Source organism: Lytechinus pictus, chromosome 19 (genome assembly GCF_037042905.1).
Source record: "Lytechinus pictus isolate F3 Inbred chromosome 19, Lp3.0, whole genome shotgun sequence".
NCBI lineage: Eukaryota > Metazoa > Echinodermata > Echinoidea > Temnopleuroida > Toxopneustidae > Lytechinus > Lytechinus pictus.
The window spans coordinates 13,842,543-13,857,168 of NC_087263.1; the positions used below are offsets into that span (position 1 = coordinate 13,842,543).

At 35.0% G+C, this 14,626-nt stretch overlaps 1 protein-coding gene across 1 annotated transcript in view; it reads left to right on the forward strand.

Annotated features, from left to right (window-relative positions):
• Positions 1-533: 533 nt before the first annotated feature.
• The window catches only part of LOC129282792 (uncharacterized), a 33,734-nt gene continuing 19,641 nt past the window's right edge, over positions 534-14,626 (forward strand). Inside the window, exons 1-4 of the mRNA XM_064113661.1 lie at positions 534-714; positions 6,780-7,055; positions 9,378-9,432; positions 14,436-14,515. Coding sequence (XP_063969731.1) covers positions 6,889-7,055; positions 9,378-9,432; positions 14,436-14,515 — 302 coding nt within the window. The 5' untranslated portion in view covers positions 534-714; positions 6,780-6,888. The remainder of the gene's footprint in view (positions 715-6,779; positions 7,056-9,377; positions 9,433-14,435; positions 14,516-14,626) is intronic.

The following is a 14,626-nucleotide window of genomic DNA, read 5'->3' on the forward strand; positions in this document are numbered from 1 at the left end:
CCCTGACGAGTCACAACCCATGCAAGGGACATATCCCTGCCCCCCCCCCCCTGACGATATAGAAGACTTTTTTTTTTTTTTTTTTTTTGCTTGTCAAATTTTTTTCTGGTACGAAATCCTTTATTTTTAGTTGAAGACCTTTTTGCATGGCAGATCGGGTGAGGCGTAATTTCTTTTTAATTTCGCTTGACCTATAAAGTTACCCTATTGAAAGAAATTGGCATTGTCTAGTATAGTGGCAATGGATGCCCCAATCCCCCGCCCCTGGATTTTTATTATTACTTTTTTTTAATTTAGGTGGCTGTCGCAAAAGGAACTTTTATTGTTATACAAAATAAAGTCATGTAAAACTGTACAATTCCTTGAGCCTCCACAATATTGCAACAATAGGAAAGAGGGAGGGGAAGAAGAAGTTTGTGTTAACTGTTTGGGTGGGGGGGGGGGCTGGCTAAATGAATAAATTATAAGGCATATTAAAAAAAACAGAAATTAGCTAGCTGCCTCCACACAAAAAAAGAACGTTGAGGGCGTAAGTCGAAAAATAGTTTTAGTTTGTTTATCAACAAAGTAGCATGGTGGATGGACAACCGCTACGCTGAATTCCCGGTAAATTATTTCCAGTTATGTGAATATAGTCGCTATTTGTGCGCTTTTATACGAATAATTATTGATACTCAACTGCTCTCGAATTATCATCTGCAATTTCAATGTTTGGTAAGTATCATTATGTTGTTAAATTGGCGTGGTGTGTCACTGAATTTGTCGATGAATGAACAAGTATTACTATTGCATTGCAGGAGTGTGGCAGATACGCCGGGCGCCCGGCCTCGCCGCGCCGTACGGTCTGCACTGCACTTGCGCCCGACATGCATAGGGGGTGTTGCAAGAAAATATTTGCGATCAATTGCAAATATTCTTATGCAATTTTACAACTGATAGATCAACGTTGTTTATAGCAAATCAGATTAAACTTTTTGTTTCAAGGAGCAGATTACCAATCAATTTGCAGTTAACTGCAAGACTAGTAATAATGTCTGATAAAAATTAGACAGCTGGCAGCCGTCTGTTTCGAGGAGTTTAATTATGGCTCGCTATCATGCAGCCACCATTAGGGCCTAGGGGGTTAACAATGAATCCCCCTGACAGGGCTCATCGATTTTTGTCTTTATTTCATAAAAATATATAAAAAGAACTGTACCAAAAACCCAAAATAAAGATTATTATTACGTTTTGGCCTGAAAATGAAATGCACCAAAACGGGGAAAAAACAGTGTCTTAGTCTTACTTCGGCTGTTGCGCAACTTCACTTCCTTGTTTTATCCGAACTTACTACATAAACATATGGCCATTGAGTCCCTGTACAGATTGAGATAGAACTTCGGTCTCTGTATTTGGTGAGTGGAGCCAACGGAGTTCAGCAGAACAGCCAACATATTATTAAACAGAGACCAAAGCTTTTGGTCTAGATAAAAATATGCCGGGGGGGGGGGGGGGACCAAATAGACTTGCAATTGATCGCAAGTTTCTTGCAACACCCACCTTACGGCGCCAGCTCGGACGAGGATCTGGGGCCCGTTGCAGAAAGAGTTGCGATCAAGCGCAACTCAAAAAATCTTGCGCAACTTGATTTTCAGCCAATGAAGCACCCGTATTCGAGACTTGCACTTGATAATTTGACTTGCGTTTAATAATCGCAACTCTTTCTGCCGCAGGCCTCAGGACGGTCAGGTCTGTCCTATCCTGTCTAAATAATGTGCGGTTACCCTCTTTTCCTAACAGTTAACATAGCTTTTACAGAGTAATATTCAGATATGTCAGACACTTATTTCTTGAGCCTTAAGTTATCCTGAAATTTGTCACCTCTCTTCTCTTGTGTGTTGGTGTGTGTGCGCTTGTTGTGTATAAAGTCAGTGGGAGAAGAAAGAAGTCACCGCCGCTGACTTAAACCAGGATAATGCCGACTAAACTAGCTAGCTACATGTAAGTAACGGTCGGTAGTGTTACCGTTATGTTAGGCTTAGCTCTTTTTTGTCTTGTTTTAAAGGGATGGTCCAGGCTGAAAATATTTATATCTAAATAAATATAGTAAAATTCACAGAGCAAAATGCTGAAAATTTCAACAAACTCGGCTAACAAATAACAAAGTTATTGAATTTCAAAGTTTATCAATAATTTGTGAAAACAGTTATATGCACATCGTCATGAATATTCATTAGGTGGGCTGATGATGTCACATCCCCACTTCCTCCTTTTTCTTATGTAATTACATGAAATCATAAATGTTTTATATTTTCATACATGTGTAAATGATGTGTGTCTCCATTATGATGAAATAAGTTGCGGCAATAAATAAATAATGCACTTAATCAGTTGTCAATCAAATAGTTCTTGGTAGAAATATTTTGAATAAACCTAATTTCATATAATAACAAGTGAGGATATCACATCACCAGCCCACCTATTGAATATTCATAAAGACATGCCTAGAACTGTTTCACCGGAATAACAAAAATCTTTAAAATTCAATAACTTTGTTATTTGTGATCAGATTTTGATCAAATTTTCAGCATTTAGCTTTGTTAATTTCACTCTATTTATTGAGATATAAATATCTCCAGCCTGGACCATCCCTTTTAATTAAGTTTACTTTAAAACATGTAGGCCTATCATGGTGCATTTTGCAAATGCAAAGCCAAAGCCAAACAAAGGGAAAACTAAATCTGTAACATTGGATTTAGATGGAACTTCTAATTGATAAATGTTACATGTTGATTACGGTACCTCGAATTATGTTCCTGTATGTACACTACACTACACGAACCCTCAGGGTGAAGCCTTTGAAATTTGATCGTCGCTTTACAAAATAGGGATCTTGATGCAAAAAATGATGTCTGTACGAGGCATCTTATATTGTACTCGAACGATTAGACCAAAATAAGCTTCAGTCTGTGTACATTTGTTTTCCTGCTTAAAGGAGAATGAAACTCTTGGAGCAACTTAGCTTTTGTGAAAGCAGAAAAATCAAAGAATAAGATCAACAAAAGTTTGAGTAAAATAGGACTAGCAATAGAAGAGTTATGAGCATTTGAATGTCGAGATCACTAATGCTATGGAGATCCTCCCATTGGCAATGCGACCAAGATCTATGATGTCACAGATGAACAACTCTCCCCTTTTGGACACTGAAAATATACCCCAAAACATCTCTTTTTGCTCATTCTAATCATATGACGAACGATTCATCAATGATATAATGTTGTGAAACCTCTGTACTTGTCCTCTCATAAAGAGAACACTTCACCTTGTGATAGACTCTATAAAAGTGAGAATATAAGTGAAATATTAAACTTTGTACTAAAGTAATGAGGGAGTTGTACGTGTGTGACATCACAGATCTTGGTCGCATTGCCAATAGGAGGATCTACATGGCATTAGTGATCTCAATATTCCAATGCTCATAACTTTCTTATTATTCATTCAATCTTCCTCAAACTTTCAACAATATGTTTCTTTGATTTTTCTCTTTGATATGGATTCAGCTGGTTTCAAGGGTTTCATTCTCCTTTAACGACAGTACATGTATGTTGGCTATACATCGCATTCACAATCGTAACTATCACCGCAGCTGCATTTAGTTTTAGCCTGCAAAAAAAATGAGAAGGGAGAAATACATGTATTGTCGTGGGGGAAAGAAGGGAGCTGGAACAGTGGAAGTGAAGACAAAAAAAAAATTAGTGAGAGGGGGGGAGAAGAAGAAACTCTGACGGAAATCAGACTAAAAAATGAAGAAAAGAAATAGAATTAAATCTTTCTATTACAGTATATGATAAAAAAAAACATGCCAAACACTTTATGACCTTATAATTTTATGAAAGATTTAATTAATAACATAAGACATATATGTTAACAAGTATGCTAATATGGTCTTTGTTATTAATTAAAAATCATAACTTTGTTATCAGCCTTTTACCAATATTCAACCACTGATATAATATCATTAATCTAAATTTACTTTACCTTTTCTTCTAAAATTTTGAAAAATAACCCTAATTAGAATTACATAGAAATCCTATGTATAAAGTGTGGTGTGTCCCGTATGTCACACATTTGTCCCGTACGTCACAAAGCTTAATTAGCTGATATAATTAAACATGAAATTAATTCAGTAAATTCACTTCAATTTTTGGATGTATAGTAATATAAATTAGAACTCTCCATAGTGTGAAGAAAACTATTCAACTTTTCCTTTATAATTACAATCTAAAAAAACATATATGCTAAATTGTGACGTACGGGACACTGCCTATTGGACACCAGATAATGAACTTGATTAATTACTTTTCAAAATCATTTTTTTTCTCAAATGTTTGCATTAACTGAGCACTACAAGTCCCCACAGAAATATTTGCAAATATATAATTTGCATTATCTGCAGATCAAAAATTATGATGTCCCGTATGTCACGCTAATTAATGATTTCTTGGAATCGTGACCTTGGCATTCATTAACTTTACGTTTTCAGAAGAAAAAAATATAGGGCAAAAAACTTCAGGGTAGAAGCTTTAAAATGATATACAATATGTTAGATTTAGGCAAAGATTTAATTTTGGCTTCAGAGGGGACAATAGCTTGGACTTGCCCGTAAATAAATTGTATTAAATTTACCTGACTAGAGTGTATTTTTTATCATCTCTTTACAATGGGCCATATTTGTCATTAATTCTGTAATCTGATTTGTAAATTTGTTTGTGTGACAAACCTTTATTTACAAATGTACCTATTTCACTTTAAAAGTCACAAAGATCAAACAGGTATGAGCCCGTAAATACATGTACATGCACCTGTTTGTTGTACATGTAATAGTTGTTGTTGTTTTAATACATGTTTTCATTGTTATGCGCATGCCCAGTGCTGATTTCAAAATGAGACCGTATTACTGTACGTGCGTATTCAAGCATCGTGCTGCGCACTTCTTTTGCACATTAATTTCAATGGCAAAATGCACATTCTTTTTACTGTAATCATTGTGATGTCATGAATGACTTCCTTTCAAAATCACTCAAAATGCAGAGTTTTGCATCTTTTTTAGATCTATTCTATTGATATCCCCTACTCTGCAATAATATAAGGATACACTTATAAAGGACAAGTCCACCCCAACAAAAAGTTGATTTGAATAAAAAGAGAAAAATCCAACAAGCATAAGACTGAAAAGTTCATCAAAATTGGATGTAAAATAAAAAGTTATGACATTTTTAAGTTTCGCTTAATTTCACAAAACAGTACATCCCGGTTGGTATGCAAATTAGGGAACTGATGACATCACTTACATGTACATGTACATGTACTCACTATTTCTTTTGTATATTTTTATTATATGAAATATTCTAATTTACTCATTGTCTTGTAAAACAAAGATTTATTTCTCCCTTAACATTGTTGATATTTTATGGTTTAGTCAAGTTGGTCCTTATTGTCAAATCTGAAAAAAAAAGAAATAAAGTATAATTCAAACAATAAAAAACAAAAGAAATAGTGAGTGAGGGACATCATTGATTCTCTCATTTGCATGTGATATTGCATATAACTATTTTTTTTAATTTTACATCCGATTTTTCCATGAAATTTTAAGCAGTATGCTTGTCTGATTTTTTTCTATTGATTCAAATCAACATTTTTCTGATGTGGACTTGACCTTTAAAGAGATAAAATTGTTACACCTTGCTTGTAAAGATCTACATGTAATAATGTGTATTTTGTTGGAAATAATACAGTAGGCCTACATTCACTTTGACTTTACATGTATAACAATTTTGCTTCACTTTATGATTAAATTAGGTGAAATGAAATTATGAAATATAAAAGTGAAATAGTGAATGTACAGTATGTTTTATTTCAATGCTGTGAGACTGCTGTATAATTTTTTTAAATATATTAAACCTGTAGTCTAGACATTTCAAAATCAATTTGAGAAGATTTTTAAATTCATTTATTCAAAATCAAGACCCAGATTATCTATGGAATTATTCATTTAACTTTCGATGCATTCAAGTCACGTAGATGTAGGTATAGGTCATTAATGTTGGCCGTAATGTTTACTGGGGAAAACCAGAAAGGGTAATACCCCTGGCAAGGGACCAATTATTGAAAGGATATGTAGAAAGACACTTTATCTCTTCCAAACGTAGATGCGGGTTGTGTTGCATTGTGATCAAAAGGACATTTCATCCACTTCTCCTATGTGCTACTTTTGTGATAGTACATATATGTACCACCTTTTTGTGTACTCTCACTTTTTAAAGTTGGGTTTAATTTCTTCTGGATAATTGTCTCTTTTATATATTTGTCTGCATCCACATGTTTTGAGCTGCATGATGATGCCAATACTGGTAAAAGTCATGTTGGTGATCAGTGGGGATGATGATGATGATGATGATGATGATGGTGATGGTGATGATGATGATGATGATGAAAAGTCATGTTGGTGATCAGTGGGGATGATGATGATGAAAAGTCATGGTGGTGATCAGTGGGGATGATGATGATGATGGTGGTGGTGGTGGTGGTGGTGGTGATGATGATCTGATGATGAGAATGTTGATAATGATTTATAGCAAGAATGGTATAATATTTTTGTGATGCATTATGATAATTATGATGCTTAGAAATATATTGACAATGATATCAAATAGCACTTCAAAAGAATATGTACTACATGTTGTCATCATGTACATGTACTGTTGATTGTCTATAAACTCATCTTCCATTTTTCATTTCAGTTTCCAAGATGTGAAACTTCATCAGCCACCCTCCCTCTCTCTCAACCTCCTTGCATCAAGAACATCCGACATATATCCCAAGACAAGCCCCACCCATGTTGATATCGTCATGGTACACGTAACCGATTCCTACTCGTTCCTTGCCGGTCGCACCGATCCCCTGTCCTCCGTTATAGAGGATGTCTTGGTTGCCGTGACAACACATAACCAAACCCCGCCTGTGGATGTTGTACTACGAGGGTGTCTCTGTAATTTCGACCCTCTAGCTTGCATCAGGTGGGTTGAAATCAGACAATTTTTTTTTTTTTTTTTGGGGGGGGGGCTTTATACAACCTACTGCCGCCATGTAAATCTGCAACATTCGGTATTAAGAGGGGAGGTTAGCAGTCAAGGTTTCTAGCTTATCTAGCTTGGCTCCTACATGTAGCTGACCAGGCTCCCTTTGGGGATGACAACCCTAGCTTGCATCAGTAGGGGCTGTGAAGGGAGAACCCTGTTTCAGTCCCAGGGGCAAGTGGCTTCGGCCCCTGGTTATATCTGGTTTGGGTTGACTGCCCATTCCATCTAATTACTATTGTCACATTATTTAATTATGGTTTATTATGTTACAGTCATGGGCCACTTTTCATCTTTTTATGATGGCAACATCAGGCCCAAAGAACAGTCTAAAAAAATCAAAAAAATCTTTTATAAATATTGCATTGAATATGGTTTCCAAAGCATTTTTTTTTTCATTTTTGAGGGCTCTTTTTACAACCTTCAACTGCCTAAATCTGTAATATTGGATAAGATACATGTAAATGTACATTGTAACAGTGCAATGAATGAGTTTTTTCCAAGGCTCTTTTTTTTTATTTTCTCTCACTCTGTTAACAACCTTCTAGAACAGGAAGAGCTAAAGACCTAATCTTTGAAAATATTAAATTAGTATTCTTATTAACTATTTCATTATAATTTCAAATTACAATTGTACATTACATTGTAATTTCAAATTATTTAATATCATATTTCCAGTGCAATATACATGGTGAAAGTGTATTAAACAAATCTGTCTCATTTGCATGACATATTTCATTTTAATATTTGTGTTGTGTAAACTCAAAGCAAAACTTTACTTTTATTTCAATGCTGATCTGATGAAATTTTTGTTGATAAGCTTTTTATTATACATGGGGAAATGTAATCTTCTTGTTGAGATGGACATGCCTTTAATAGTTTTCAAACAAAAAAAATCTGAACTTTGAGCTTCAAACAGAGTGTAAACTGTAAACTCAATTCTTAATTGCCTTTAATTACTTTTGCTGTACATATATAAAATACATACCATATACTATTCATTGATGCATCATACTTAGAGATAGAGAGAGGAAATGAAACATTCTTGACATTCAGGACAGTTTTTAATAACGAAAATCCCCCTAATCCTTTGGGCCTTTGAAGTGACCTAAAAATATATGTTTTCCCTCCCAATGCTGACAGGATATGGTTGTTTCCAATACGAATTCCACTGCATACATTGGTGCTGAAACGTATTTTAGTGTTCAAGTTCAGATATTTAATTGTGAAGGCCGGTGATAAAATATTACATTCATTGTAAAGGTTTGTTTCTCTGAGCTTGCTGACATTTTAGTGTTGTTGTCTACATTCAACACTCAGCATGGAAAAGTGCATTTTGTGGTGGGGTTCACTATTAAAATTTGCACACAACTGTAGATGTTTTAAGAGTCTTTTTTTCAATTGTTTTGTACGACTTTTACAACAGTAGGTCTTTGGCTGATTACATGTAGGTTTAATTTTCCTGAAAGTAAAATCTTGTGTTACCACAGTATTGTTTGGAGAAATTCAACTTTATATGTTCATGCATTGGCAGATCCAGGGGGGGGGGGGGCAAAATCGGCCTGTCCCCCCTCCCTCCTTTTGAGAGGCACAATTAAAATTTTTAATGTAAAAATGCTGTTAAAACTGAAGTGTGCCCCCCCCCCCTTTCAAAGTGAAGACCTTTTTTTTTGCTTGTCAAACTTTTTCGTGGACGAAATGTCCTTAATTTTTGGTCAAAAACCTTTTTATCCTTTTATACTTTGTTCTTTCTTTCCTTCCTACATGTACTTGTACCTTCTCTTCTTCCTTTTCCTATCCTTTATTTTTGAATTTCTTATTCTCCCTTTTTCACCCTTTTTTCTTTCTCTCTTTCCTTCTTATTCTATCCATCCCTTTCTATTAATCTTCTTTCATTACTTCTCCCTTTTACTCCTTCCCTCCCTCTCTCTAATAATGATAATAATAATAACGGCATATTTTCCCAGGGTAGCCACTTCACTTCCGAAAACTGTTCTCCCAGGGGGCCCTGCTATCATTATTACCCCGGCTTTAGCACGGCTACCTTGATCGGCATTCAAGGAATTTCTTCCTACCAGGTACCCATTCACCTCACCTGGGTCGAGTGCGGCACAGTGTGGATAAATTTCTTGCCGAAGGAAATTACGCCATGGCTGGGATTTGAACCCACGGCCCTCTGTTTCAAAGTCCGGAGACTAATCCACTGGGCCACAACACTCTGTACATGTACACTTCTTTCTTTTTTGTTCTTTATTTATACAGAAACGGAATCCTTTCACTATTTGTGGTAGTACTTGGCCTACTCTGTCTAGTAAGGGTAAGTACATTATGTTGTTTAGATGGTCCAGGGAATAATTTTGCTTTACAAATTAATTTGAATATAGCATTTTTGGTCATGAGCGAAAAGCTCTCAACTAAGTAATGCACAGTCCTATGTACAAATATGCTATACAAAAAACTTTATGCATAGCAGTCTTTCAAAAATGTGGAGCAAATTGCGATTGCGATACCAGGAAAATTATTCCATGTGGTTATAGACGTACAGTCTAACCCAGCGTAGGAATTACATGTACGATAAAATAGGAAATGAATTAATGAAATAAATTGATTTTAAAAAAAATGTAAATAATAAACTTAAAGGAAAAGAATGAAGAAATTAAAACTATATATTAAGATTAGAATAAAATATGAATAATAAAAGAAATAAATGTTTTTTTTATCTGTACCATAACTACAGAACACCCATTTGCATTGAATACATGTAGTTCATCAAAAACCTCGCAAAGTTCATTTAGCAGAAATATAAAGAAGTTGAAGGATAATTACTCCAGTTTATAATTGACTTAGTTATTGAAGCTGAATAATTTATGTTTACACATTGGGTAATGACCTTTGTGGATGTGTGGGTATTTGCTCAGTAAATATATAAATTTATTATTTTTCTTGTATGTAGGTGAGAGTGCAATATCAATACAAGTGCTATTTTATCCCTATCCTTTTATTTACATATTTAATTTAGATTGCAATATTCTGCTAAAAGCTTTGAATGTACTAGAAACATGTCCTTTCCCCTTGCTTTGTAAATGAAAATACATGGGATTTATATCTACCATCTCTTCCATTTTGATTAAATGCTCAAGGCAAAGCAACAAAAACAAAAAGTAAAGATAAGAACAAAACAAAAGCACATTACAATAGAGGGAAATGTCTGTCTTCACACATATATATGCTTTTCACACTGCACTTTTTTCCCTTAACCCCAGGAAATTGGTGGGGCTAAGGGGGGGTCTTAGCCCCACCAATTTCCCGGGGTTAAGCTTAGCCCACTTCGTTTTCACACTACGTTTTAGCAAAGTGGGCTAGCACGGTAAATAGTACGGTACTATCTGGCCCTGCAAAAAAGCAGGGTTAGCCGGCTTATTGTGGTGCTATCACCACAATTGCGGTGCTAAGAGATGCAGTGTGAAACGAAACAGGGCTAAGCATTAGCCAATCACAGGAGTCGAAATTGCACGTTAATCGCGCGCTGTATGGTAAAATCATCAATATTTATGAGCTGTGTGATTGCCCGGGGTTAAGGCGTTAACCCCGGCTAAGTAAATAGTACGGGGTTAAAAAAGACAGTGTGAATAAAAAAAAAGATAGTATGGGGTTAAGGATAGTCCGGGGTTAAGGGTAGTATGGGGTTAAGGAAATTCAGTGTGAAAAGCATACTAGTAACTAATGGTGAACAAATGCAATTTAACGTTGCCCCTAAGGGATGGTGAAAAAATCTGTTTGATTTATTATTCCATGACAGTTACATGTATGAATGAATTGAACACCAAATGTGCTCACAATTTGAACCTCTACTGTTTGAAATTAGTGTCACAATTAGCTCTCCATAAATGTAGTTAAACCACAACTTTGGTCCAGAGTTCTGAATATGGGCCATTGCGTCTGGACTCCGAGTCACCACCGCCTTGGCCCGAATTCACAAAGGAGGTTTTCAAATTTAAAAAAACGATGGACCATGCAGATTTCTTGCATTGTCATGCTTCATTCAAACCTGAAATTAGTGCCTTTTGCCAGAAGAGCTCATTTATATAATAGGCCTTTGCAGAATAACAAAAACTCAGCATACAAAACATGTACATGTACATGTAGGACATGATTTTGTACCATGGTACAATTGAAACCAACATCGTGAATTTTGATCTTAGTTATGTCTAGATGCATCTACATGTAGTTAATCTACAGCCGCAGGCAATACTTGTAAGAATTTTATACAACTTTGTTTGTCACTGTATCTCATCGCATACATTCGTAATTCCGAAGCTTCGTAATTACGAAGGTTCGTTATTCCGAAGGTTCGTATTTCCGAAGGTTCGTAATTCCGAAGGTTCGTTAGTCCGAAAACGAAATGAGGTTCGTAATTCCGAAGGTTCGTTAGTCCGAAAACGAAATGAGGTTCATAATTCCGGAGGTTCGTTAGTACGAAATCGAAGTGAGGTTCATAATTCCAAAGGTTCGTTAATCTGAAAACGAAATGAGGTTCGTAATTCCGAAGGTTCGTTAGTCCGAAAACTAATGATTAAGGAGCCTTATTTCGTTTTCGGAATAAAGAACCTTCGGAACAACGAACCTTATTTCGTTTTCGGATTAACGAACCTTCGGAACAACGAACCTTATTTCGTTTTCGGATTAACGAACCTTCGGAACATCGAACCTTATTTCGTTTTCGGATTATCGAACCTTCGGAATAACGCCACAAATGTTCGGATCAACAAACCCTTTTACGTTTTCGGATTAACGAACATCGAGGTATAGGCAATTTACGTGTTTCGGAATTACGAACCTTTGGAATTATGAAGTGTAACCACCTCATACACCCATCCCCCTAAAAAAATTACATCTGCACTCCTTCCCATGTATAGTCATATGAATTAAAGAATTACTGTGCATAGAACAATAAATTATGTGACTTGTTTGAATAGTGGGCAATATGCATGTAATTAGATAGGTGAAAAAGCATGCACTATAAAGTGAAACTTTATGAACAGATCTATGTAATAGTTTCGTCCATGACTACCGAAAATGGAACGCCTTCAAACTTTGAGTCAGACTGAAAGTACTTTGTCCATTCAGAAAACCACCAAAAGTCAGTCAAGTCAAATGCCTGCATGGCATTGATTGAGGGTGTGTTTATACATAATCAATGGTACGTTTATACATAATCGAGAGTGCTTTATAATCGAGAGTTCTTTTAGACATGATTAAGGATGCGTTTATACTTGTTTTGCCTCACTAATTGAACAAAAAGCAATAAAAGGATCAGTACATAAAAATAACAATTCAGATGCATTCTATACATGTACATGTATGTACCTTGAATTAGACATACACAGTAAAAACGCTGTTTAAGATTTTATACAACGCTGTTTACTATATGAACCTTACAGTATTTGTTTAACCGTTTAAACAATCATGTTTAATTTATTGAAAATTAGATATTGAAAATTAAACTTTGTTGCTTAAGATTTAAACACTTGTTTAAACTGTTTAAACAATTACTGTAAGGTTCATATATTAAACAGCGTTGTATAATATTTTTTTTTACTGTGTACAAAGAAAAGAGAGCCCAGTACACTGTCGCATTACTGATACAGGCAGGGCATATTAAACAAAGTATTAAACAGGAGTATAAAGTACCAGATGAGAAATTGAAAAGAAAATATATTATAATCCAACTTCAAAGTAACTCAAAATGGAAAATTCAGTGAAAATATCAAATAATTAAATGGGCCTAGACTGCCTGTTTTGGCAAACAACAATAAATGAAAACAGTGTTTTTAATAACATGACCCGAAAAAGGTCTCTCACCTCTTTCAAGGGAGTACAAACTGGATTTAAAACAAAAATTCAGCCTTGCTTTGTCAACATTTCGTATTCGTGTGAATAAACTGAAAATGGGAAGTGAAAATATCCTCTTTCAGTGGAAAGTGAAGGAAAGAGACCGTCTCGTGAGTTCAATTCTTTTATTTCATTTCCATTCAGGGTGAACCCTGGTCGTGGAGAACAGCAAAAATTTTCCTTTGTAAAGAAATACAAAGAATCAATATTTGTCTAGTTTAATTTCTTAAAATCCTGGAAAATTCATCAGATATGAACCTGTGATCCCAGACTCTGGTAGAGAAGTCATGGAATTTGAAATTGCCAAACATATTTTGCACAAATTGTGGAAAGTGGGTTAAGAATTGGAAAATTACTTTAGGAGAAAAGAGGTCACATGGCCAGTTGTATTGTTAATTTCAATGACCGTGCAGCTTTGGGCATTTTGCCAAGGATGCAGTTATTGAGGACAATGAGGAGTCACAATATGCCAAGCAATGTTTTCATACACATTTATAATTTCTGTATTACATGTTTATATACAGTATATTGGATTTAAACTATCAAATGCAATCTCCAGCAGTCCAAAGACTGAAATATGCGACTGTTTACAAATAGAATCATAATAAATATATTAAGTAAACATTATAAATAAATATTCAAATACACCACACAAATTCATATATTGCGTTATTATTTTTTCTTTCCTCTGTTTCTTTCATTCTTTTCATCCCATTTCCCTTTCTTCCCTTTTTTTGTATTTTTTTGTTTCTTTTTCTATATTTTATCTCCTTGTTTACTTGATTTCTTCACTACCTTCTCCTTTTTTTTCATCATGTGATATGGTTTCTTTTTCCTTTTGCCTTTCACATTTCCTTCTTATCTAACCTTCTGTCTTCCCCCTATCTTCCTTTCTTTCTTAATTTTCTTCCTTTTTGGAAGTACTATTTTTCCGTCCTTCTCTGTTTATTCTGCTCTATTTTCTTGATATGGTTCAATCTTCCAATCTTTTTCTTTCGTTGAATTTGTTTTTCATTCTTTTCATTTTGTTCCTTCTTCTTTCCTATCTTCCTTTATTTCTGTTCTTTCTTCCTTTCTCTCTTCCTTCCTTTATTTCTTTTCTTCATTTCTGTCTTCCAATCTCTCTTTTATCCCTTTATTACATCCATTCTTTCTTTCTTTCTTTCTTTTTTTCTTTCTTTCTTTTTTTCTTTCTTCCCTTTCTCCCCCCCTCTTTCCTGTTAGTCTTCCTATCTTTCTTCTTTTCTTTCTTCCTTTCCTTTTGTTTCTTTTCCTTTCTTTCTTCCTTTCTCTCTGTTCATTCTTCCTTTCTTCCCTTGTCTTCCCTCTTCTCTCTCTTTCTTCCCATTCTTTCTTCCTTTGATTCTTCCCTTTCCTTTTCTTTCCTCTTCTTTTCTTTTCTTCCCCTTTTCTTTTACTCACATGCAGGTAACCAAATTGATTGATATCGGCAGGCGATACCACCAAGTGACCGTCTTCACCCTTGCATCAATAGAATGCCTGCTCATGTAAGTTATACATGTAATTATTTTTTTAATTCATCAATACCCAAGTCCTACAAATATGAAAGTTTATTAGTTTAAAATTTATAGATACGAAATGGTACACTAAAAGAGAAA